The 27842-nt window shown below is 41.1% G+C and overlaps 1 protein-coding gene across 5 annotated transcripts in view; it reads right to left on the reverse strand.

Moving 5' to 3' along the window:
* supt3h (SPT3 homolog, SAGA and STAGA complex component) overlaps positions 1–27842 on the reverse strand; it is a 526661-nt gene that overhangs the window by 103940 nt on the left and 394879 nt on the right. For all 5 annotated transcript variants that reach the window (XR_005943141.1, XM_041188853.1, XM_041188854.1 and 2 more), the window contains 3 exons: positions 26381–26493; positions 22795–22905; positions 12930–13121 (listed from right to left, as the gene is read on the reverse strand). Coding sequence is in view for 4 of the 5 variants with exons in the window: in XM_041188853.1 (XP_041044787.1) it covers positions 12930–13121; positions 22795–22905; positions 26381–26493 (416 nt within the window). In the remaining variant the exon portion in view is untranslated. The remainder of the gene's footprint in view (positions 1–12929; positions 13122–22794; positions 22906–26380; positions 26494–27842) is intronic.

Consider the following 27842-nt stretch of genomic DNA (forward strand, 5'->3'; position numbering starts at 1 on the left):
AGATAACAAGGCTGCTGTTGTTCTGAAGGCCAAATATTCCTTTCGTATGAGTCATAGCCAGTCATGGCATCAGTCAGTTTAAAGAGTTTGTCCAGTTTTAAGAAAAATAATTTTATAGACTAGCCAATATATATATATACATATATATATATATATATATATATAAACACATATATTTTACAAAAATATACAGTGGGGTCTTAGCTCCGGGTCAGGAGAGAACTTCAGATCGTGGATTCCAAGCAGTCAAAGATACAGCCCGAATAGTTTGGCCGGGGAGAAGGGATGCAGACGAGGAACAGAGAATTCCAAGTTGCAAAGCTACCAAAATAGGGAGAAGTGAAGGCATGATGGGGTCACCCATTTAGGACAGAGATGACGAATAAAAATTTCTCTCAGAGGGATGAGAGACTTTGGAATTCTTTTCCTCAAAAGGTGGTTGAGGCATAATCCTTGAATATCTTTAAGGCAGAGTTAGATAGATTCTTGAGGAACAAGGGGGTGAAAGGTTATCGGGGTAGGCAGGAATATGAGGTTAAAGTCAGATCAGCCTTGATCTTACTGAATGGGGCAGCAGGCTTGGGGGGCTGAGTGGCCTACTCCTGCTCCTAATTCATAAGTTCGTAAACATGAATGATGATTTTAAATTGGAGGCACTGGGGGACTGGGATTCAATACTGGACACCAAGATTAGGGCTGACGTGTGTACAGAGCTTGTGGCAGAGATGACAACAACACATACAGACAGAGATACAGGCAACAGAGATGAACTGAAGACTATGGAGGATGTGACTTGGAAGTGTGGCAAGGAGAGCATCGGAATAAATAAGATTTAAGGTGTTAGAGATGAATGAAGCATTTGGCGGCAGACGGATGAAAGCAGACAATACTATGCTGGTGGGAGGAGGCAATATTGTGATGGTGATGTTATAGGATTAGAAACACATCTCAGAGTCAAATGAAAAGCAAACAATCTGACTCTCATATAATCATGGATGGGAACAGGGATAAATAAGATTGGAACCAAGTCCCATTGGCTGGACAACAGAGCTGAGGAGTTGGAACAGGATCACACTGGTGACTGTATCAAAGGTTACAGGGAGATCAAGGAGGATGAGGAGGGATAAGTTACAAAGGATTTAGTTTTGACTTGGTTAGATTTGTTTTGGTGCTGTAGCAGGGGTGCTTACCTGACTGGCAAGTTTCAAATGGAGAGTTGCGGGAGGATAGACAGGGATATGGGAGGCGACACCATGTTCAAGAATTTTGGAGCGGAAAAGGCAATTGCCGATGGCAGTTGCAAGGATGGAGAAATTAAAAAGTGTTTTTTTTGAGATGAGGGGAGGGATGGAATTGAGAAGTAATAACCATTCAGAATGTCAGCTAGTGTTAGGCCAAAAAGGGTATTTGTGTGGTCAATCCTTTAATAGGATCGGGGTCAAAGGAACAAGAACAGAGCATCAGGACAAGATAAGTTTGAAAAGGCGTGAGGCAAGATGAGAGTGAAACTAGAGAGAGTTGCAGGTCCAAGCCGAGGACAGAGGGAGCCTTGGCTTGTTTGGGAAGAGAAAGAGGGGGAAAATCTGTAGAGGCAGCTCAACACATGATAATAACCTTAGTGACGAAGAAGCCACTTGTTGGTGGATGTCAGGGGAGAAGGGTTTAAAGAGATGGTTGGGAGGGTAGAAAAAAGCCATAAATAATCTTTGCTGTCCATGATAATCCTAGGGTTCCAGGGTTGCTTTGGCAGGGGAGAGTGAAGCCCAATGACAATTGATATGGCCCAGCCAGATCTAGTGATGGATGGCTAAACCACTTGTGTTTGAGGCTGTGCCCTTTGCACTTAAGGGATACCAAGTTGGCAGTTAGAGTAAATATTTTGCCATGGACAAGAGCATTAAAAGTGGAAGTAGGGAATAGTTGTGAACAGTGGGCCAAAGGCCAGGGGGTTGGATGTTAGAAGTTGTATAGACTTGAGGAACCTTTTTTCCAAGACATACACAGAAGGAAGTGAGGTTAGAAAGGAGTAAGGGGATTTGGGTGGTTGGGCATGGCCTTATCAATAATTGTTATAATATTTTCCCAAATATAGTATTACAATATCTGGTACAAGGAGGGAGTTTAAGGGAAAAGAAATTTAATCTCTGTGACTGGCAAACGTAGTTTAGTTATATTAGTTATAATATAGACCAGGTGAGGTATCATATTCTTATTGGCAGCAGCATGGATGATAGACATGGCTATGCTTTGTTGGTATCTTAACTAGGCATAACCCATGTTGGCAGGGGGAGGAGAGGGGGAAATGAGGGCATGCCGAAAGCGTCTTCAGTTTACAGGTATCTGGTGTAGCACATAAAAGTATTATACATGTGGACATTTTTGAGAAATGCATTGTCCTCAACTTCCTGGGTCAAATGTTCCTTTACTGGAACACTGTAGAATTATACTTTAATTATTGGGAAAAATCACCAATAACCTATAGTTTCTGCTGAGTTTTTAAATATTTATTTTTGATCCTGGTTATTCTTATATAGCTTAGGTAATGGTAGTGATGGTGAATTGCTTATTGGAGACATTCATCTTTCTGTCAGATTTGATCTTAATCAGACTATGGTCATATTCAACTTTAGGAATATTTTTGGAATAATAACAGGAAATTCATATCAGTGCAAGGTATAAGGTATAGGACAGAGTTTGCTGTGAGTTAGTGTGGATCACAAGGTATTATATTGACTCAACTGGAATCAAGTATTTTTATGCAGTGTAAGTTTTATTTCTTACATTCGTAATTTAAAACAATTTAAGTTTTTTTTAGCGAAGTAAAATCAAATTCCCTTAGTGTTCTCTGTGTGATCTGGCTCATGCAAAAACAGTGTTTTACTTAAACAGTACTATGATATTCTGCTAGTTTAGTCATTAGTACAATTCTCTGCCTAATTTTCGACACCACTTGCTACTCTGCTGTAAAGAGACCACTTGTTACCACTCAGAGTGTGGAGCACAGACTGATCAGAGAACCTAGTGCTTTGTAAATAGAGTGCTAAAGTTGGGAATTTGGTGCCAAATAGAAATCTGTTGCGGGATGGGAGGGAGAAGATGGTGTTCCTTTTTTATTTTACCTCCAGCAGCTGGTGTTGTTCTTTTGGCTCTAAACTTGGAAAGTGTGAGTTGCCAGCCCATACTTCACTAATTAGCTAATCAAAAAATTAACTAAATGAATAAAGTTAGACAGACATGTCAGGCAGGAGATGTGCTAAATGTAGCAAACTATGGTGAGCACCACAATCCTGCATAACCGTATCTGCAGCAACTGACCACAGCTCGAACAACTTTAGTTTCAGTTATTGAGCTGGAGTCCGAGCTACAGGCAGTGGGACATCAGGGAGGGGGAGGGTTACCTAGTCACTTTGTTCCAGGAGGCAGCCATTCCTCTTAGGTTAAGTAGAACTTTACAGTTGGCCAGTGGTCAGGGACAAGAGGGTGTGACTGAGAGTCAGGTGAATATGGGGATCCTGTATATAGCAATAGAGGAGCTGTGGCCCTTTATTTTGACCAATGGGTACGAGTTACTTGCTACTTGTGTGGATGAGAATAAGGACTGTAGAATGGGTGAGCAAACTTACCATAGCACCATGGTGTGGGAGCACATTCAACTCGTGGGAGTAAAAAGAAATGTGGTAATGACAGAGGACAGTATAGTCAAGCAGAAAGATACGGTTCCTGCATCTGCGGCCAGGAATTCCAAAGGTTGTGTTACCTGCCTAGTGTCAATGTTAAAGCCATATCCTCAAGGCTGGGGACAAATTTGGAGGGGGAGGGATGGATCCAGTCATCGTGGTTCATGTAGTTCCACCAATGTCATTAATTCCTATGTTGTGCTGAGAGTGTTTGAGAAGTTAGGATCCATATTAAAGCACAGAATCCCCAAAGGCAATAATCTCTGCATTGTTACCTGAGTCACACACAAGTTGGAATAGGCTAAAGTAGATTACAGAATTAAATGCATGGCTCAAAGAGTGATGAGGAAAGAAAGGGTTTGGGTTCATGAGCACTGGCACCAGTACTGGGGAAGAGGAAGAAATCCCATTGGGATGGGCTCCTCTTAAACCAGGCTGGGATCAGCATCCTGAGGAATCTTATAACCAGGGCTATGCTCAGAGCTTTAAACGAAAATGGGGAAGGGAGGAAGAGAGGTCAGGTGAAGGGAGATATAGAAATCTAAACTAAAAGTTGAGGAAATAGAGTATGTAGTGATTTGGGTAAGAATAAGCAGAGTAGGACAGGAAGGGACCAAGCATTTAATGGTAATAGTACATAAGCGAATAAGCTGCTTGCTTGCAAAAACACAGCACTGCAGAATGCAGAAGTAACATTACCACAGAAACATGGCTTTAACATGCTTTTTTTTTGACTATGCCACAAGGCTTAAAGTTTAAAGCCTCCTCGAAACCTGTTTCTGAGAGATCCACCTTGAAACACCTTCAGAGAAACAAACAAGAACTTCAACCTAGGGAGAGACATCCACAAACAGCTGGTGGTCTGCTGTAAGTAACTGGGCAGTTTTGAAAGCTCTACACCTGCAGAACCAGAGAAGAAAGGAACCTTCTCTTCTCCTGTAAACTTGATTCCACCTACAAAGCTTATCTGTTGCAACAACCTCTGGTTTACACTGCAGTGACACTACAGAACAGAACAAGACCAAATAGAAGATTATTCATAACTTAATGATAAAATAAGCAATTGCATTGCAATCCTAGAATTTACCTTCGGAAAGCCATACAAGTACTGAAGTCAGTATACTCAAATACCAACACAAAAGCAAAATATTGTGGTTGCTGGGAATTTGAAATAAAAACAGAAAATGCTGGAAACACTCAGCATGTCAGGCATCATCTGAGGAGAGAGAAAAACAGTTAATTTTTCAGTTTGTGACCTTTTTGTCAGAACTGGGAAGGTAAAAATGTAGTATGTTTTGAGCAATTGAAAGAAGGGTCAGAAAAAAAACAAAAGGGAAGATCTGTGATAGGGTGGAAGAGGAATTAAATGACAAAAGGGTTAGTGGTGCAAGGCTAAAAGGAGTGGCAATGATAGAAGTAAAGAAACAAAAGATGTGTCTAGGCGAGGTGTGAATAGCAGAATGATGAACAGTTACCACTTGAAAGTGAAAATATGAGAAAAATGAGTTAAAAACAAAACCTGCAAAGAAAAAGGAAACAAAATGGGAGCAGAAGCCACAGTCTGAAACCGTTGAACTCAATGTTGTATCCGGAAGACTCAGTGCCTAAATAAAAGATGTGGTACTTGTCCTCGAGTTTGTGTTGAGTTTCATTGGAACACTGCAGACGGCTGAGAACAGAAAGATCAGTGTGAGAGCAATCTGAAGAATTAAAATGACAGGGGGCTAGAAGCTTGGGATCACAGTTGCAGACTGAATGGAAGCTTTCTGCAAAGCGGTTACCCAATTTGCATTTGGTCTCCCCAGTGTATAGCAGACCACATTGTGAACAGTGAATACAGTACACTAAATTGAAAAAAGTACAAGTAAATTGCTGTTTCACCTGGAAGGAGTGACTGGGGCCTTGGACAATGAGGAAATAGGACGTAAGAGGGTATGTGTTGCATCTCCTGCACTTGCATCAAAAGGTGGCAAATAGAAAGGGAAGAGTTATTGGGGGTGATTGAGGAATGAATCAGGGTGCACGGAGAAAACGATCCCTTCAAGATGCTGAAAGGGGAGAGAAGGGGAAAATGCGTTTTGTGCTGGCATCACGGTGAGGGAGCAGAAGTGGTGGAAGATAATCCGTTGAATATGGATGTTGGTGGGATGGAAGGCGAGGACAAGGGGAACCCTATCATAGTTCCGGAGGGGAGAGGGAAGGGGTGAGAACAGAAGTGCAGGAAATGGGACAGGTCCAGTTGAGGGCCCTATCAACCCATGGTGAGGTGGGGAATAACTTGGTTGAGGAAAATTAGGGGCATATCAGAAGCACTGGTATGGAGAACTGCATCATAACAGATGTGACAGACAAGGAGAAACTGGGAGAATGGAATGCAATCCTTATAGGATGTAGAAGGGGTCTGGAGGGGGTAAAGGGGATGTCCAAGTGAATGTGCAAGGGAGGGGTATGATGGGGCCACGACTTCCTCCTGGGGAGTGAACTGAGGGTGGGCGTGGTGAGGGAATGGTGAGAATGACTGAGGGCAGAATGAAGCGGTAGGGTGAGAGGGTGAGGGTTCAATGGTAGCAGTAGAAAGGATGGCGAAGGTGGTTGGCGGGGACTTGGAGGCAGACACGGACTCTGGGGGTGGGAAGGAGGAGGTCGGGGAAGTTAATATGGATGGGGGTGGGATTTTCAGGAAGGGAACTAGGACATCGTCGAAGGAAAATGTTGTGGCTGGTAGGTTATGAAGGGGTGGTGGAAGGTGATGCCGGGGAGTCTGCTGGGGAAAAGGAAGTGGGTGACTGGGTGAGGGTAAAGGACAGGGAGCAAAAGTAAATCTGAATTAGCACCACACTGTCCAAATCAAAAGTGAAACGAGTACCATGGTGGGTGAGATCAGGTGCTGCATGGGATTGTAATCAGTGGGTGAGTGGAGATGCAGGTCAGTTCAGATGAACAACTGAAAGCGAACCTCAGCAGGCAGCATTCAAAACGCTCAGGACATTGAAATGAACGTGATACAAGAAGGATCCATGTGCATGGGAGAGTGCTTGCACGAGACTCTGAAAGGCCCTGCCATATACACACGTCTCCCTCCAGAATCACTCATAGGCTGGCTACTCCCTCTGCAATGACATAGGACAAGCTTGAGGGGGCCACAAGCAAAGGGGACTTGGAGGGAGCGGACAGCCTCTTGGATTCCTGACTGGATGACCCAGGGGTATCCAGCTGCCGCTCCTCCTCCCTTTGGGTGCCCAAGGGCCCCAGCCTGACTCCTTGAGGGGAAGGAGCACCTGGAGGGTCGTTGAGGTGCCCCGTTACCCTCTTGTGTTGCCACTGCAGGAGCTCACCCATGGCTCCCGCGATGGAGTGCAGGTCTACACACATCTCCACATTCTGCTGGACCAGGGTCTCCATGGCATCCACCATCCTTCCCACGGAGACCTCCATATGTGCACATGTGTGCACCACTTCATCAGAGAGCAGGCTGACGCACTCCTCCCACCCGTGTGCCACTCTGTTGAGGGCTTCCAAGAGCTCTGCGTGATGTCCCCACACCATATGCTGACTTTCCACAATGAGTTGGAAGCCCTAATCCAGAGGTTCGTCATCTGACTCAGACCTCACAAATGCCTCTTCCCTAGCTTGGATGAACCTACCTCCTCTTGCTGTGGACACATGTGCATGCGGTGACCACCAGATTGTGAATCCGGTCATGCTCTAGATCTAGGTTTAACTGAGGTGTGTGTCTCTGCGATGGTGGAGGGTGTGGTTAAGTGCTGTGACCGGTCTTCCAGGCTGCTTATTACCAGCTCTTCAATGGATTATGTGTCCTCTTGGCTGTGGATGGAGGCGAGGATGTGGATGGAGCTGAGGGACTGGTTGAGCGTATCATTCACTTGGCAGAGCTCCATGTGAACAAAAGTAGAGATAATTAGTGCATGGCAGTAGTCAAAAGCAGGAGAGAGAGCACTCACAGTTGTGTTGAGAGAGGGATGATGTGATGCAGGATCCTCACATGCGTGTTCGCCGCTGACCTCACCAGTCGGCGCGATGGGCCTAATGTGGGCCACTCCACCCTGCAGTCTGGGGCCTCTCTCTACTGATGTGAGTAGGCTTCTCCTGCATGAAAATCAATGGAGAGAGTGTGAGCAGGACACATGGCACTGCATAGAATGTTTCTGTGGTGAGTGGACCCATGGGCAGGATGAGGACGCGAGCTCCAGAGAACATGAGCCTGATGGAGATGTGAGGGTGTGAGTGAGTGGTGTTGTCCCTTGAGGTGTGACATCCCTGCGGATGTTTGATGGATTTATGATTGTGAGAGTTGAGAGTGATGAGAAGAGTGACTACCCTGGCAGAATGGAGGAGATCATTCATCCTCTTGCAGCAATCGGTGGCTGTCCTATTTTGCAGGGCATTATCGCTGTTGGCACTGCCACTGCCTCTCATGCTACATTGGGGATGCTGCTGCCTCTCCTGCAAGTGAAGTGGGGATAGAGGACATAACAGTGGGCCTCTACGGCATCCAAAAGGCGCTTGAGGGATGCATCACTAAACCTGGGGAATGCAGTCTTTTTGCCTTTCGGGGCCATGTCTTCCGTGCAGCAGTCATGGGCTGGAAAAACTGAGAGGTGTGCGCACAGCTGGACCTTAAATACGGTGCCCAGCATGCTAAGTGATGGCATGGTGGGCAAATGAGAGCAGGTTGGGACGATACAGAGTGAAAAGCCGCCATTGTGGCTGGCAGATAAAATGTCGTTTTACCTGCCTGCTACCGTACTTAATGCAAATCTGGAACGATTTCACACATTATTTTTCTTTCTCTCTCTCTAGATGCTGCCTGACCTGAATATTTCCAGCATTTTCTGTTTCTATTTTACTCAGGTACTAAACCTGGTATTTCCCCTTGTGTTTTTTAAACACAATTCGCTTAGAAAGAAAGAGCTTTCCAATATTCTTCACAATACTCCACAAGAGGCGGTATCAGTACACTCTGCTTAATTTGCACATAGCAGTCAAATGCCACAAAACCACAAAATCTAGCCATGCAGTCAGCCTTGCTAAAGAGGTGTTCTGGAAATTTAATAGTTACGTACATATCTTCGTGTGGACGGAAGTAGTGTCAGGAACTAGCTTCCTTAAGCTTTACAGAAAGAATGATAGATTTGTGTAAATTTATTTATTCCCTTTTGGTATGATGTCTGGTTCTTCTATATTTTCTTTGGTGTTCATTATGAAACAGGTTTGCAATCAGTAGCACAATTCTTCCATCAGGCTTGTATTGTAACTGTTCACTTTTTCAAGAGTTTGAGATGATTACCATCTGAATAGTTAGTTTGGAGCAATCCTACTTTAAGGTACACCTTTATATAAATACCATCAGGAAAGACAGTCAATTTTGAAGGGCAAATGTTAATATTTATCTTAACAAAACTACTGAAACATTCTCTTTTTCAAATTTATCCAACTTCTTCCTTTTTTCTTTTTTAAAAATTCTTGTACCATCACAAACCAATTCCTAAAACAGAGGCTACGTTGGCAACATGTTACTAAGTCCAACGCTGATGCTACAAGCAGTTACACAGTTTGGTTGACAAGCATATAGTTACTTTCAAGCGGTTTTAATGAAAGATTTTAACTGGTCATTTACTCAGATTGTACCTGGAAATTACCTCTGCAATTTTTGAGAATTTAAAATAAATCTTCGTCAAATAGAACAGACTGCCTAACCCTTGATAGACAACTAAACCCAAGATTAGATGAGCTTTGTGAACACAAATCTGCATTTCAGAATTACTCAGAGTATGACAGGAAGACCAGCAAATGTAAGATGCCTCAGAACCAAAGAACATTCGCTATCCCACCTTTGTGGCAAGGTGGTGGGGTGTGGTGGAAGTAGTACTTATAACTTAAGTGTCATGGCTAAATCAGAGATTATTTCATGGAAGCTGCCTTTTTGCTTGTGGAAAGCTGAATCATACACATTATAAGATATATACAGATGAGGAATCTCATTTGGTTCATCCATACACATCAACAGCATCCAACTTAATTGATCATTTCGGAGTCTTTGCCTTGTCTGCTTCATTCAAAAATCCATTTCACATTTTCACCACATTGAACGAAGAACAACTCCCTCACATAAGTCCTACATTTGGCTTTGAACAATTAAACATATTCCCTTTTGTGCCACAATCGGAGATTAAGTTGAAGGTAGTGTTCTAAATGTTGTTTTTCTATTCTGTTTATACTTCTATGAGATACTCTCTTAGTTGCCTTTTTTCAAAGCTGAGACACCCAAGTCTCTCTTGCCTTACTTATACGATTCAGTTCTTGGACACTAGGGATCAACCTTGTGGCCCTAGTTTGCACCGTCTTCAAGGCTTGAATATCTCCCTTTTGACTCTGCGACCATAAATGGATACATTCTTCAAGGTATTGTCTCATTGGAGGATTGTACAATTTCAGTACAAGATCCTCTGAATTATACTTTACTAATCTGACAATATAACATTGAAATATTATAATGATTCACCATAATCTTCTGGGAACTCAGCCCATTAGGAGCACAAATGTTGCTGAACAGGATGCAAATGAAAGCCAGATTTATTTCAAAGGTTACAATCCCAATGAGTAAAATGTGCAGCTTGAACGCAATGATCCTGGATAAAATTGCTGGATGTGTGTTTTTAGAAACTCTAACAGGCCGTGCAGCAAATAAATCCTGCAATAAGCTGAAATAAATTTACAATACAATAGGATCTGAACATGAGAATTGGAAATGAGAAAGGGATCAACTCAGCAGTTGGCACCTGAGTGAGAATGTCAGTCGATCCTGAAATTCAAAGTTGGGATCACTAGCTTAAAGCCTAATGCCTTAGAATCATAATGACCTAATTTGCTAGAATTAGATGTTTAAAATAACACCAGGCACAGTAAGTTATGAGATAGTAAACTAGATGAATTTCTTTGGAATGATATGAACTTTTACACACATTATAATAGTTATAAATATATTTATAAAAGCTAAACTTTATAATAGCTAGGGTTTACCCCTCTTTTATTTTTTCACCTTTATAAAAGCAAAATACAGTTTTTTTTTTAGAAAAAAACTAAAACTAACAATTCACTAAAAATAGAAAGGTCTTAAAATTTCTTTCTGCCTTTCTAAATTACTTAGTACTTCTCTCTTTTCCCTTTTATTTTAACTTTTCTGTTCTCCTTATAACTTAGGTGAGAGGTGGGCAGCTGAGCTGCTCCCAGCTGTTAATATCACTCTAAAATACCCTACAAAAAGGTGCATAAAAGCTATTGAGCACCTGGACAAGATGTGCAGAATAACTATTACATTACACATTCTTAATTAAATCTGACGATCTTTTTCTAAAACCTAAAAGTGTTTTCTGATACCCTCTATTTGTTTAAAAAAAGAGAAACAAAGCTCAGGTAACTTCTTGAGGACTCTAAGAAACTAATACAAATAAAAGTTTTTTCATATGATAGGTTTTCTTTAAATTAGCAAATGCACCTGGTGAAATATTAATATCTAAGTAGAATTGGTAATTTTAAAATGGGAACAATGGGAATGTGCAAAAAATTGAAAAACATTTCCCTTGCCAACATTAGATGAGCATAAAATTAATCAAAAGTTTTTCTGACAGCTCAGTTGGTAATGGCTGTATGTTAACTAAACAATATTAAGTAGAAGGCCCAATGGTCAATTTCCCATCTGCTGAATTAACAGATTTCAGATAGAATGAGGTACCATGATTGATTGGTGCTGCTGGACTAAGAAGGAAATAAGAACAGCCCTGGTTCCCACTCCTGAGCAGTACCTATTTATTTCTGGTGGACAATGAATTTGTGGACTTCAGATAAATGTATAATTCAGTTCTACAGTAACATCCCTATCACGGGTGAACTTAGCAACTGTTGTAAACAGTCACTAAGTTCATGCATGGGAAATAGTCATTTAAAAGTGATAAAAACCAATCAATATCTGTACAGTAATTCATTTTATTGCAAACTAGAAAGGGGCTCTTGATGGATCCATAAACTTTCCATCAGTCCACAGAACAATGGCATATGAGTAAATCTAACTAAGGTTTAAATAATTGTTCTTGAAGATAGAATGATGTGGAGCATCATATATAAATTGCCCACTTCCAAAGTTTGTGGAGGCAGTGAAAGAGGGGTAAAAAAGATTACAAATTAATATACATTCACAATGAACAAAAGTAAACTGATTTATATAAATGTAATTATAATTATTTGCTTTATTTTATTATTTTTAAAACAATTGAAAATAAAATCTATTTTCTCCTTAACATTTCTCACATCTCCCATGCTTCCTTGTTTAGCTGGAAGCATAGCAAAGTATAGACACCCTGGACTACTTAGAAGTGTTGGGAATTTTGCTTTGCGATTGCCTGGCAGGCAATGAACTTCTCCGGAGCATAAAATGTCCTACTGGCACATCTGTAGAGCTGGCCCTGCCATTACAATTCATGGCACAGCTTAGGAGAATCAGACCTCATTAAATTAACATTGATGCTGGGATACTGCACATCAGTTCTGGGATTTGAAATTCCAACACTCTTCAAGCAAAGCACACTAGACTATCCACAACTATTTAATTAACCACTACAAAATCTGACTTAAGCTAGGGTCTAATGCTGGACAAAACTCTAATATGTAAAAAAAGAAAACTCTTGCTGTTGTCTAATAACATAAGTGGTTAAGGTCTATTAGGGGTGAAATTGGTCTTGGGTAGTGGTGGAAAACAGACAATATCCAATCAGTGGGAAGCCCCTTTTACACCCAGTTGCTTCTTGCTCTACTGCCTAAGACCAATTTCAACCCAATGTTTTCACTTGCAAGAGAAGGCAACTTTTGGAATAAAACACCACCAAATGCAGTAAACACAAATATTGAATTATTCAAAATGGGAAACAAGCAAGTTCCCAATACAGTGGATAATGGAAGCTTCAGATTCAGGTTTAGGGTCAGATAACAGATCTGCCTTGGCTGAAAAGTCACAGAGCATGTTAACTTTCAGTTAGAATTGCATAAGCTAACCCTATGTTTGTTCTTTAAATACTTAATAAATGCACTGTTCTGACAAGTTAATGACATTTTATCAAAGCACTAAATTTAAAGCTAAAACTTCATACATTTTAGTATGATGATTTCTACACAGTACAGTACATGGCAGTACAGATTGCATAAGAGTGCTGTTTCATTGAGTAAACAGTATCTACCAACCTTTTTTCTCTTGCGGGTTTTGGCTTTAGTATTGCTGGGTTCTTGCCCCATGCCACCATTCCCCATATTTCCTGAATGTGTTTTAGACACAAGATGTGTTGCTGATGCAGGGGTTGTTGGCGTTGATGGGGGTGTATTCTCAGGAGAATCAGGATTACTCTTCAGACTCACAGATTGAACTTGAAGTTGTGTCTAAAAGGACACAAAGTAATTTTGTTGAGAGACTGAAACACTATTAGTTTGTCTATAAAACCAGACCCCATTCCAAATCTAATAAGAACCACACATTTAACTATCAGCAATCCAATTATTGATTAAATGTACATAATGAGAAATATACTAATAGAATAGTCAAGTTCATATCCTGTTCACCTTTTCAATTTGATCACTGCGGGAGCCCAGCATGCAGGCATTTCTGTGGACATAGCTAATTTTGCCTACTTGGTTATATTGCTAGGAGATGAGGAAACTGTCTTGGCCATTTTCCCCTTTTGTTAAAGAGAACCAGGAGAAGTTTGTCCTGAGGGAGAAGCTTGTCGGTAAGTGCCAGCTGAAGTGATATTCAAACCTGGAATTTCTAGTTTGTGCCTATTATTTGATCCTGTGGCTGATTTCTAGTGAAATTCTTGAAATATCTTTTCCTCTCAAACAATGTAGTGTTATCTTTCAGATTGCTGGTAGAACCATACATCTGACCAGCTTAAGAAGAAAAATCCACCTACTTTCCTCTGCTAAACCATCTATTGTAACAACAAAAAATACTTATTTGGTAGAAAAATCAGGCAGCCAAGCATCCAATGATACCCATAATGTACAGCGTAAACTGAGTAGATATTGAGAGTTTGGCGTGCTATCAGGATAAGGATAAAAGGTAGAAATATGAAAAAAAAAAATTCTTTGAGAGATTAAATAGGTTAGGTTGAATCAGATTCCATAATCTATGGAAGTAAAAATTAATGGGTGTTTGAATTATTCTTATTCATGCATCAAAATGGGTCAGAAAATTAGATCCTTGACCCTCATAAAGGCCTGGATGTTAACTCAATCCAAAGCCAATTGCTGAAGTAGGGAACTAGACACCAATCTTTTATTTAATGCTAGATTTATTTACAGAATGCAACATTAGACATGTCTGCCTCCTCCCTAACCAACATCCAGTGTTCCAGAAGTGTTTCTTTATGTGTGCTCAAAGTACTTAATCAATCAATGCCCTTCACTTGGATATCCTTAACCTTGATAATACAATTAATGTAACATGAACAGTGGATATTGTCGCCCAGCAGGCCAATTAAAAATGATCCTGTCAGGATAGCTAAGTTGTTTCAATATTAAAATAGTGACAAGGCAAAACTTAAAAGATCAACAGGGTATTTCATCAGGCAGTGGAGCAATTTGACAAGCCGAAAATCAAAGATCAGAGAATACCGAAGGTTTCTTCTTTGATTATGTATGGTTATTTGATTCTCTACTGCATATTATTGGTTTATTATCCCGACTTTTCCATTACCTTCCATGGCCCAGATACTGAGTGGGTAGGAGAAAAGGGTTATCACATTCCATAATGTGATTACAACTAGTGAAAATTTCTTGAAGCCGAAAGAGAATAGTTTCAACCCATTTACCTCATTAAATACATGGAAATCATGTTGAAATTAAACTTGGAACATCAAACCATACAGCTTGCATTATATAGTGCCTTTAACTGAGCAAATTTCTCAAAGTACTTTAGAGGAGAGAGAAAATTAATAGGGCTAACCTGGGGGCTACATGCACAGAATCATTTCAAGTAGACACCAAACCTTCCCACAGATGGTTCAAGAGATCTCTTGTCCCGATGCACAAACATCAATAAATTCTTCTTCTTTGTCAATTACAACAAAGTACTTGCATTTATATGCTAACTTTAACATGGGAATATGTCCAAATATGCTTCTCAGAGGTGTAAATAGGGTCAAAGAGGTGAGTTTTAAAGAGAGCAGGGCAGAGAGATGGGGATCTTTAGAAAGGAAATTTGAAAGTATGGAACCTAAACAGGTGAAAGCATGACCTCCAATGGTTGGGCAACGGAATGGGAGAATCAAGATTCACAAAAGAGGCCAGAACAAGGAAAGAGAGAATATAGGAGACCATATTTATAGGGCAGAGATAAGGATGAGTGAAGCCACTAAGGCAATTAAACCCAAGGATGAAACAGTGAACGTGAGGTATTGAAGGACCAGAAATCAACGTAACGTAGCTGCAGAGATGGTGTAGCCGGGAGGGATTCCGATTCTTGAGGCACTGGGACTGGTTCCGGAGAAGGTGGGACCTGTATAAATCAGACAGGCTACACCCAGGCAGAGCTGGGACCAGTGTCCTTGCGGGGGCTTTTGCTAGTTCTGTTGAGGAGTATTTAAACTAGTATGGCAGGGGGATAGGATCCCAGGAGTAGGATCAGATAGGTCAGATTCAGATCAGAAAAATGGAAGTAGAACATTAGCTAGCTGTGATAGACATGGAGTTACAAGAGAAGCAAAGTTTAAAAAGTGTCCAGCAAGGGAAATTACACTTCAATGCAAGGAGTATTACAAACAAGGTAGATGAGATAAGGGCACAGGTAGACACATGGCAGCAGGATGTCATTGCTATAACGGAGACTTGGCTAAAGGAGGGACAAAACTGGCAGCTTAATATCCTTATAGACTTATAGAGTCTTCAGACATGATAGAGCAGAGGATAAAAAAGGAGAGAGGTATACTTAATGGTTAAAGAATCAATTCCAGTTGTGAGAAGGGATGATATACTAAATGGGTCAACAAACGAGGCTTTATGGATTGAGCTTAGAAATAAAAAAGGGGCAGTCACACTACTGGGATTATACTACAGACCCCCAAATAGTGAAAGGGAGTGCAGGCACGTTTCTGCTTGTAAGAACAAGAGGGCAAAAATAGTAGGAGACTTCAACAATCCTAATATCAACTGGGATTCAAACAACATAAGGGGCACTGAGGGAGACAAATTCATGCAGTGTGTCCAGGAAAATTTTTTCAACCAATTAATGACAAACCCAACGAGAGGAGATGCAATTCTAGACCTAGTCTTGGGGAACGAAGAAGGGCAAGTGGGTGAAGTGACAGTTGGCGACCATATTGGGGACAGTGATCACAATTCAGTTAGATTTAGCATTACCATGGAAAAGGACAGAGATAAGGCAAGAGTAAAAGTCTTGAACTGGGGGAAGGCAAATTTTGCAGAAGTGAGAAGGGACTTGGCTGAGGTAGACTGGACAGCACTGCTGGAGGATAAAACAGTGGAAAACCAGCGGGAAGCCCTAAAAAACGAGATCCTAATTGTACAAAGTAGACATGTCCCCTACAAAAATAGGAGTGGTACTGCCAAGTCTAGACCCCCCTGGTTGTCTAGAGGAATACAGAGGAAGATCAAACGGAAAAAGAAAGCGTATGATAGGCACAAAGAACTAAGCACTGCAGATAGGCTAGATGAATATAGGAAGTGCAGGGATAAAGTAAAAAAGGAAATAAGGAAATCAAAGAGGGGGCATGAACAAAGATTAGCAAGTAAAGTTAAAGAAAACCCAAAGATGTTTTACCAATACATTAATGCTATAAGGTTAGTTAAGGAAAAAATGGGACCTATCAGAGATGAAGATGGAAACTTGTGTGTAGATGCAGAAGCTGTGGGAAAGGTTTTGAACAAATATTTTGTCTCCGTGTCTACAAAGGAAAAGGAGGATGTAAATATAGTAGTCCAGGAGGAACACTGCAAGATATTGGATGGGATAGTCATAAAGAGAGAGGAAGTACTCGAAGGGTTGAAATCCTTGCAAGTTGATAAGTCACCAGGGCCAGATGGATTGTTTCCGAGGCTGCTGAAGGAAGTCAGGGAGGAGATAGCAGATGCTCTGAGGATGATTTTCCAATCTTCACTAGATACAGGGAAGGTACCAGAGGACAGGAGAAATGAAAACATAGTTCCATTGTTTAAAAAGGGATCAAAGGAAATGCCAAACAATTATAGGCCAGTTAGTCTTACATCGGTGGTGAGCAAATTAGTAGAATCAATCCTGAGAGATATGATTAACTGTCATGTGGAAAGGCATGGACTAGTCAGGGATGGTCAGCACAGATTTGTTAAAGGAAAGTCTTGCCTCACAAATTTGATTGAATTCTTTGAGGAAGTGGCAAGAAGGGTTGATAAAGGTAGTGCCCTGGATGTTGTGTACATGGGTTTTAGTAAGGCATCTGACAAGGTCCCACATGGCAGATTGGTCAGGAAAGTAAAAGCCCATGGGATTCAGCGTAATGTGGCAAACTGGATAAAAGGTTGGCTTTGTAACAGGAAACAAAGGGTAATGGTCGATGGATGCCCTTGCGAATGGAAAGTTGTCTCAAGTGGTGTTCCACAGGGCTCGGTGTTGGGACCCTTGCTGTTTATGTTATATATAAACGATTTGGATGTGAACTTGGGGGAAATTTGCAGATGACACAGATTGGCCGAGTAGTGGATAGTGTAGAGGATAGACAAAATCTCCAAAACGATATAGATGGATTGGTGGAGTGGGTTGTAAAGTGGCAGATGGATTTTAACAGAGAAGTGTCAAGTCATACATTTAGGGAGGTCAAACTGTTACAGGGATTACACAATAAATGGGAATATACTAAGAGGGGTAGATGAAGTGAGAGATCTTGGCGTACAAGTATACAGGTCCCTGAAGGCAGCAGTTCAAGTAGACAAGGTTGTAAAGAAGGCATATGGAATGCTCTCCTTCATTGGCAGAGGTATAGAATATAAAAGTAAGGATATAATATTGGAATTGTATAAAACACTGGAGAGGCCACAACTGGAGTATTGAGTGCAGTTCTGGTCACCACATTACAGGAAGGACGTAATAGCTCTGGAGAGAGTGCAGAGGAGGTTTACAAGAATGTTGCCAGAGTTAGAAAAGTGTAGCTACGAGGAGATATTGGATAAGTTGGGGTTATTTTCCTTACAACAAAAGTGGCTGAGAGGTGACTTGATTGAGGTGTCCAAAATTATGAAGGGAATAGATAGAGTGGACAGGATAAAATTGTTTCCCTTAGTAGAAAACTCTGGAACCAGGGGACATAGATTCAAGATAAGTGGCAGAAGGTGTAGGGGGCACATGAGGAAGAACTTTTTTAAGCAGAGGGTACTGGGTGTCTGGAATTCGCAGCCCAAGCTGGTGGTAGAGGCAGAACTCTAAACTCTTTTAAAAAGTACCTGGATCTGCACCTTAAGTGCTATAAGCTGCAGGGCTATGGGCCGGGTGCATGAAGGTGGGATTAGAAAGGGCACCTGGGTATTTTTGGACGCCATGGACAAGATGGGCCGAATGGCCTCCTTCTGTGCTGTAACTTTTTTATGGTTCTATGGTAAGTCAGAGAGAACAGGTGTAGAATAGGCTAGGGGTAGTGAAGTTTTTGACTGACAAAAGCAAAATACTGCGGATGCTGGAAATCTGAAATAATAGAAAATGCTGGAAATACTCAGCAGGTCAAGTAGCATCTGTGTAGAGAGAAACAGAGTTAACATTTCAGGTTGATGACCTTTCATCAGAAATTTTGGATGAGTTGAGGTTTACAGAGGATAGAGCATGGATAGGAGACCCTTCAGGAGAGCGTTAGAATAGTCAAGTTTAGAGATAACAAAGGCATAGATGAAGATTGCATCAGCAGATGGTTGATGTGGATGATATTACAAAAATGGAAGAAGGCAGTTTTTGTGATGGAGATTATGTGGGCTTGTAAGCTCAATTCAGGACGAATAGGGTATTGAGGCTGTGAATAGTGTGGTTCACCTGAGAAGGGGCTGGCAGAGGGGCGTTGCAGATGCAGTGGGAGTGGAGCTTGTGACTGGGACCAAAGACCATGGCTTTGTTCTTACTAAGGTTTAACTGGAGGAAATTGTGGCGTAACCAAGACTGCATTGATGAGCAGTCTGACAGCACAGAGAAAGTGGAAGGATTTTGGGAGGTGATGGACAGGCAGAGCTGGATGTCATCCACAGACATGGCAACAAATACCATGTCTGTGGACGATGTCACCAGCAGTAGATGGAAAAGAGGAAAGGGCCAAGGGTAGACACTGTGGAGGAAATGGTGTGAGCAGGAAGAGAACCAGTGCTGGTGCTCTGGCTATGATCAGATACATAAGGAGGAATGAGTAATGACAGTCTCACTGAGCTGGACAAATAGGACAGATTCTGGATGAGGATGGTGCATTTGTTGTGTATAAGTCTGGAGATCAGTCGAAGAAGCTGAGCAGTGATATTTCACAAATTGATCATTCACCTGCTTATTTAACTTATTCCTTAGCTGCTTTGACAGACATTGCAGTGGGCTAGTATTGTTAATTAACCCCTTTTAGAATCTACTATTGTATCAAAATTGCATAGAATCCTCTGTGATTGATGCAGATCAAAAATGGCATTGTATATTAACATATCAATAGTTGGACAGTTCCTGCAATTGGAAATCTCACCACAACATGGAATTTCTGGTTCTGTGACAACTGATGTTTAGGCTATTTGGAGAAATTAATGTGGAAGCTGCGCTATAAAAATCTTAATCATCTTCTGAGTACAACTGGACATTGTTAGGATTAATACTGTTAAAAACTCTTAGTAACTTAGAAGCATTCTGTGACAAATAACATATTTGAGACAGTTGTAACTGCCTGCTGAGGAGCAGAGGAACTGACCAAAAGAGTGTACAGAACATGAGTGATCAATTCATACATTTCTGTGATTGACCTATCTTCTCAACACCACCCCCACCGCCCCCCCACCGCCCCCACCACCACCACACCAGATGGGTTAGTGTAATTAATGCTTTAATACATCCATGCACCTGGATATCTTGTTCGAATTGTTTGCCGCCTAGAAAGGAATGGCAGAATATCAGGGAAATTGAACTAAATGGATAGCTAAAAGGCTTAAATTCTTCAGATGTTGCTAGAGTGCTTTATTTGTAGGCAACCCAGCTAATTTCTGATTACACTGGCTCTGCGCCCTAATAATTAACTTAGTTGGGGAATTTGGACGCTGACTGTACAACAGGCATAACATGGACCATTCAAACTGGTAGAATTTCATTTCAACTGTGACAGGTCTAGGAACTGTCAAACTGCAGCTGTACAGGACCTTGGTTAGGCCACACTTGGAATATTGCGTGCAATTCTGGTCGCCATATTACCAGAAGGATATGGAAGCGTTGGAGAAGGTGCAGAGGAGGTTTATCAGGATGCTGCCTGGTCTGGAGGTTATTAGCTATGAGGAAAGGTTGGAGAAACTCGGATTGTTCTCACTAGAGTGACGGAGATTGAGGGGCGACTTGATAGAAGTTTACAAAATTATGACTGGCGTGGACAGAGTAGACAGTCAGAAGCTTTTTCCCAGGGTGCAAGAGTCAATTAGTAGGGGACATAGATTTAAGGTGAGAGGAGAAAACTATAGAGGAGATGTGTGGGGCAAGTTTTTTACGCAGAGGGTTGTGAGTGTCTGGAATTCGCTGCCAGAGGATGTGGTGGAAGCAGATACGATAGTGGTGTTTAAGAGATAGTTTGACAAATACATGAATAGGATGGGAATAGAGGGATACGGACCCCGGAAGTGCAAAATGTTTTAGTTGACGGGCAATATGATCGGCGCAGGCTTGGAGGGCCGAAGGGCCTGTTCCTGTGCTATACTTTTCTTTGTTCTTTGTTCAATTCAAGAGAAATTCCATATTTTATTTTCATATTAATTTGCAGCTAGATCAAGAAGTATAATAAATTTAAAACTGGGTTCCTGTTCCAAGCGCTCTGAGCAGAATTCATTTTGTTTTCATGTGTCAAAAAAGGCGAGGCAAAATGATTCCAGTCTGGAGTATGAAGCCCATGAGTCTGATTCACCTTGTGGTAAGCGGGTAAATGGAGTTAAGCTACAGGTCAGCCATGATCTAATTGAATGGCTGGACAGGCAAGAGGGGTTGAATGACCTACCGCTGTTTCTATGGGCAGATTCTTTGGCTTGGCAAGCAGGGTCAGGGCCTGCTCGCTGAGGCATAAAATAATGCATGGTGACATCAGGTGTGCGTCCCAACGTCACCGCGCGTCATTTAGGTTTTCAGGCGCGCAGCTGACTCTGAACTGTCAAAGGCCCATTAACGCTATTTAAAAAGCCAATAAAGCAATTAGCTGAGCTGCCCGTCCAACCTTAAGGTTGGCGGGCAGGCGAAGAGGCTAGGCATTTTTCTTGGAACCTTATCCACGGGCGGGATGAGGTTTCATGAACGTATTTAAAGTGTTTGAAAAATTTTAATAAAGTTAATGGACATGTCCCAGCTCATGCAACAGTTTCACATGGGGGGGGGACATGTCCTTAAATTTTTTTTTTGATCTTTCTTCAATGTGTTATAATTGAAAGTAATCTCCCAGAGGCACCTCTGTGTCTCAGGGAGAATTCTGCACTCTTTCGCGTGCACGTGCGAAAGAGCGCACTCCCCGACTCAGGCACCCCGCCCTGCCCGCATAGAGAGTGCTCAGCGCTTCCAGGCGTGCGTCATGATAGGCGGGCCTTAATAGGCCCGCCCACGTAAAATGGCGGCGCACGATTGGGAACCCGCCCGCTCGTGCCCTCTCCCACACAACCCCCCACCAACAGGGGTAGAAAGCTGCCCATGGGAACGAAGACAACTCCTGAAACAGATATGATCTTGATGGGGCAACAGTACCACCCAAAGCAAGCATGGGGGAGGCCTGAGATCATATGCAGGCTCAGGCTTCATTTAAATCCTACCAGCAAGCTTTAGGTGCCCAGCAGGTATTCTGTTGGACTCTCTAGTTATGAGAAGAGAAATTGGAAGGTTAACATACTGAGCTGTCCGGTTAATCAGGCTTGTGATGTTGATGAGGCAATCCCTAGGGTGTTGGGGGAGCCTTGAGCTGATCATGGATCAATCTTATTGGTGGATCCAGGAAGAGCTACTCCAAGCCCCACGAAAATAAAAATTACACACTTTTAGAGTGACTTCCAGTGATTCCTTTAAGAAATACATAAGCCACTTACTAACTGGTACAAATACGAATATGGAGCAGAGTTATATTGTTGTTAGCAGCAGTCGGAATCCTACAACCAGTGCAGTACCCTGATGTCCAAACATACCATATAATTGTTAATTCAGAGACTCACCTGAAAACTGAAACAGGTGGCCCTGGTTCAGATGAGAAGCAGGCCACCAGCAGACTGAAATAGCCCCCATAAATATAATTTTAAAATTTCAGTTAAAAGAACATATCAAAAGAATTTACACTGGACATTTGAAATTTAAGTGCTGCATACATACAAACATATGAATTATCAGATCAGCTATTATCAACTGGCGCAGCAGGCTTGAGTGGCCGAATGGCTTACTCCTGCTCTGATGTTTGTAATCTCAGTTGCTGATCGATTCTTGTTTCTATATCATTTTATTTCTTACAAGTAAATTGATTGCCAGTTTAGCCAGGATGAATGACCCACTCGTTTGACTTTTTCTGTAAATTCAAAGACATCACAAAATGTTGATGCAATGTGCGTTATTTCTGGTACATAACAGTAAAAAGGCTCAATGTTCAGACATTGCACATAAAGAGAATTACTTACTATTCATATAAATGATAACCTTGCCTGTGGAAGTTGAATTTGCAGCAAACATGAGCATGGAGTATTATGGCATTGTCTAAACTGGAAAACATATACATTCAACTAAAAGGATAAAAAGAATGAGCATGCAGCTTGTCTTTTGGGGAGTATGAAATTGGTGCTTTTGTGAGGAATGTGGGAAGTAAATTCCCTTCCACTAAAAGATTCCGTTTAGAGTACCTACCTCAGGTAATGCAGCATTGGGATGTGCAAGTGTCACAGATCTGGCGTTATTGAATGGGTCTCCTGTTTTAGCAGCCATGTCCTGCTTCACCAAAAGGGCTAGGTCTACCAGCTTAAACATAAAAATATGGAATTTTAACATAAATGTCACTGTGGAATTATGTGAGTCACAATACCACTAAGAAATTTGCTAACCTCATGTGAGCTGTGCAATAAAGTTTTCTGCTCTGAAATTACCCAAATTTGATTCAAAATTGTTGTATTCTTGATGTTAGCAGCACAACGGACTAAAAACACAGAAATGCAGTGGCACTGAGGACAGGGATCCATATCTTCCCTGAAGCTTTGAATTAAAGTGGCCGACTTTTTACTCTCATGTCTGTAGGCATAAATTGGGCTGCTTTGTTACAATATGACACTTTTTCTAAACCCTGCATATGGCCGTTCCATGAAGAGCTTACAAACTTTTGTAGTTTGACGATGCAAAAATAGTTCAAATTTCTCATAATACATAGGAAGTAATCTAGGAATCAGTGAGAAAGATGACAATCCAGGACAATTCATTTTAACTGCTGTGTGCACAACCAGAACATTAAATTGCATCAATCACCAGTTTAGGTGTGGTAGGTTCCATTCATGAATTACTTAAGGGAATTAGTCGGATTTTTACCAAAAAAAAAAACAGCTTTTCGATGTCATTTGCCAAGTATCAACTCATAAACTGCTGGATTTATGGAGTTCATGTTCACAAATTACAATGGTGGGATTAAAGCAGATCGGCTGCAAAATTCAGCCTAGTAGCGCCCCTTTTTCAACACAGTACTGTTATGCCTCAGAAATGTAATGCTCATTTGAAGTTAAATACTCCAGCTCGTGACATCTCTTAAACATGCTCTACTGAACATGCATTCAGTAACAGAAGAATCCCCCCCCACATATAATTGAAGGGATTATCAATTATTTTCAGGTTAGTTACTAATCAATTTCTACTGGTTGACGCTGTGATTGTGGAAGTGTTTGGAAGAGCTGTGGAGAAGGAAAATCAGACAGAGATTATTTTCCTGAATTGCCATCAGGTGAGTGGATGTTGGGTGAAAACAAGATTGTGTTTATCTCTGATGTCCTTCATGGTTGAATAGCTGACTGAAGGGTTACTTGGATGAGATACTTAGATTGAAATGGTGTCAGTTCATAGCAGTCTCGCCTATGTCACAATCACAAGTTTCTGGATTCAAGCCCCATCCCAGGACTTGAGCAAAAAAATCTAGGCTAACACTCCAGTGCCATGCTGAGGGAATACTGCCCTGTCGAAGATGTAACACCTCACTGGGGATAGTGCGCTGTAACATCAAGCCCCACTGTTCCCCGAGCCGCGACAAATGTGAAAAAGTTTGATCAAACCACCAGATTGCCCCATTTCTACCTAACTGTTTAATTTAGGTTAGAATACGAGTACCAGGTGTGTAAATTTAAAAGTATATAAATGTTTATTGAATAAATTGTCTTTAACTAGTGGCAAAAGAAAGAAATATTAACTGCTAACTTCCAACAGTATAGCTTAAACTCTACCCCCTTCTTAAATCCCTACACACGCACCATGGATTTTAAGGGTAGGACAAAACAGTTCAATAACATCAATCCGGAGTGTTGGATTCGATGGTTTGATTTTAATTGATGACTTCCAAATTCCTTTTAGTTCTTGTTGATGACATGAGGTAGTCTTCCAGCACTTCAGTATTTAGTTCACTGGTTGAGCACTTGCCTTTCAATGTTTCTAACAGTGATTTTCTCCTTTGCCTCCTGAAAGGGATTTTCAGAGAAAGAGCAGGTGATAGAGATACGAGGAGGGAAAAAAAATCAGCTAGCTATTATTGTGGAATTACGGGAATCTTCCACATGCTGAGAAAGCAGTTTTAGGTCTTGTTCCTTTCAAGCTAGGAGTTATTCTGCTGTACTGCTCTCACACAAAACCTGGTCACCTGGTCAGGAGCCAATTAAAATGCTGTTGCCAGGCAGTTTCCTTGGTCCAGGACTCCTTTCCAGCACCATCCTGTCTTTCATGGCACACTCTGTTCCAGGACTGAAACATTGTATATATCTCTCATACTTTCCCAATGAGCATGACCTTTAAACTGCAGCCATTGTAATTTTAAAATCCACATTCTAACAGCAAAAAATATGTTCCTTACAGGGAAGCTATCTTTCAGATGCGATGTTAAGCCGAGGCACCAACTTCCAGCTTGGGTTGATGTAAATGATCAAGTGCCATTATTTTGAATAAGTGGACGGGAATTCTTCCTAGTGTCCTGGCTAATATTTAACCCCCAATAAACATCAGAAAAATAGATTATCTGGTCATTATCACATTGTTTGTGGTAGTTTGCAGTGCAAAATTTGGCTGTTACCTTTCCTGCATTACAACTGTGACCACACTTCAAAAGGCGTACCTCACTGGCTATAAAGCAATTTGAGATATTTGGTGGTTGTAAAAAGTGCTATATAAATGCAAGTCTCTTTTTAAATGTTATCCCAAGAAGAGGTGGTTCCTAAAATTGGGGGGGAGGGTGATTTAAAAAAATGGAATTAGATAAATATTTAAAGCACAAAAATTCTCAGTGCTATGGGGCAATAGCATGAAAGTGCGGCTAATTGGTCAGCTCTACCTAAAAGCCAGCACAGGCGCAATGGACTGAATGACATTCTTCTGATCTGTATCATTCCATTGCGTGGGAGGATGGATCCTTCTATAACACGTCCTTCAGCAACTGGATAATATGTAGGATTTTAAAAAAAAATATTTTGTGTAACATTTTCAGATGCAGTAATATAGTTTCTGTATAGAACTTGTTAGAAATTAAATAAGCCACTAATAAGGTTTAACTAACATAGCTATATTGGTTTATGTTTGGAAAAAATAAAAACTCGCAATTTTTATACCAGATCTCTTGATTTAAGAGTTTGTTTCTTGATTTATGAGATGATGGGGGTTGTCATTACTGTTGCGTGAGATCATTGAATTATTTGCAGCATTACATCTAGGTTATCCGCGCTAAACTCCTGACATTGACCACCATGACTATCTGGTCCCATGTCTTCATAAAGGTTGTGAGTGCTTTCTGGCCCGCTGTGGACAGGTGGTATCTCTCCTCTGCCCTATCTCCTGCACCAATGCCTCCAGTACAGTGTCATAAAATTTTGGAGTTATTCTTGTGCCTTTCCCAGGTCCGATTCAGTTGTAGATTGACTTCCAGCACCAGCTCCAGCTAAAATGCACCTCCCTTTTAAGAGGTATATCTGGCGTTAAGAGGCATGGGCTAGCTTCACCTCATGCTAGCCTCTCTCAATTTTGCACCTAGCTACAATGTGCTTTTTAACAGATGCAAGGTTAACTTCTGCCCATTTCTGGGAGTTAAATCATTTTGCAGACATTACCTTTGGTTGCCAATCCATCATCCTAGCCAGTAGGCTTATCATACCTGTTATAGTCATTGTAAAATAGTTGCAAAATCACATGTTGACTTTTTTTCAAATTTAAACTTATTTCATGTATTATTAGGATATTCCATTTTATAAAGTTTGCACATTACCTGGGCCACTGTCTCCTGGGCTATATATGCCATGATCTCTAATGCAACTGGATTAGGCTTGACCTCCATGCTGCTGCAATCCAACCAGTCCTTAAACTTTGTTGACTTCTTGGCTGTCAATTACAAATATAATAAATGAAACATTCATTTATATGAGAAAAACACTGTGCCGCTATGCATTTTACAGCAGCAAACCTGTAACATGGCTGAGGATGTCAAATTTTTTAATGTGTCATCATGATCTAAAAAATACCAGTTAGCATCAAAGAACTTGTTCACAAACCCACTACAAATTCAAGTCGTTAAAAACGTCACTTTTTCCTTTGTTTGCAAAGTACACCTGTGTTCACCATCTGATATCTTAGCAAATCATTTGTTCCGGCCTTTAGTTACATGAAATGCTGGCTTTCTATTCTCCTAATATATAAGCTGTAACATTTAAATATTGCAGGAGTTGCCAACCTTTCAGGAAGAAGTAAATTGTATATCGACAAAATGACACAAGCTTAAAATATAATATGTACAAGCAATGCAACTGGTATTCCCACTTTCACCATGAATATACTATGCAGAGAATCTGAAATCCAGCCCGTCAGTACATCTTTTGTCATGCTTTGTTTCTACCTATTTAATTCAAATCTATATTATGCTCTTATACCTTGTTTCTAATTGTCATTTTTTGTCTCACATATTTGCTCACAATCTAACTCTCAGTGCCTCAATCATTCTCTCTCATTTTCCCCCACCTCACATTCCTTCTCACCATCCCTCACACACCTCCTTGTCTTTCTGATTCAATTCCAACTTTCTTAGTCTCTCTTTCATCCTGTCTCTCATTGCCACTGTTCCAATTTCTTTCATTCTCTTTACCTCTTTATATGTATCTTATTTTCTTTTGCAACAAAAAGTGGAAATACTAGAAGCACTCAGCAGGTCAAGTAGCATCTGTGGTAAGAACTGACAAATTGCCATTTCTGGTGTAGGCCCGTTGTCAGAAGTGGATAATTCTATCTTTTTAAATTAGTCAAGGATGAATAAGGTAAGACATATAAAAAATACAGATTCCCTGGAGATTAGCTTGAATTAGTTTTAGGCGCATGAAAAAACTTTGCCAAGAGTTTCTTCGGGAGATTAAATGGTTTGGATAGATTGCCAGAGGCTGTATTGCAAACAGACTGTGGAAAGAATGGTTTGGAAAGGCAAAATAAGCTTTTCACATTCTATGTTTTCAATGTTGCTGTAGCTGTCATTGGTGGCATGGTGTGCAATTTAGTTGCTTCATTTCACGCACTTCTGCTCCCTCCCCAGCCTTGCTGGGGTTTTGTTTGTTTTCAGCATCCACCTGACCAGCCTCTGTATTCATCATCCTCCACCATTTTTGTCACCCCCAGAACATCAACACCAGAAAATACATCTTCCCCTCTTCTCCACTTTCAGCCTTCCAAACAGGCAACTTCCTCTG

Source organism: Carcharodon carcharias, chromosome 5, assembly GCF_017639515.1.
Source record: "Carcharodon carcharias isolate sCarCar2 chromosome 5, sCarCar2.pri, whole genome shotgun sequence".
Classification (NCBI taxonomy): Eukaryota; Metazoa; Chordata; class Chondrichthyes; order Lamniformes; family Lamnidae; genus Carcharodon; species Carcharodon carcharias.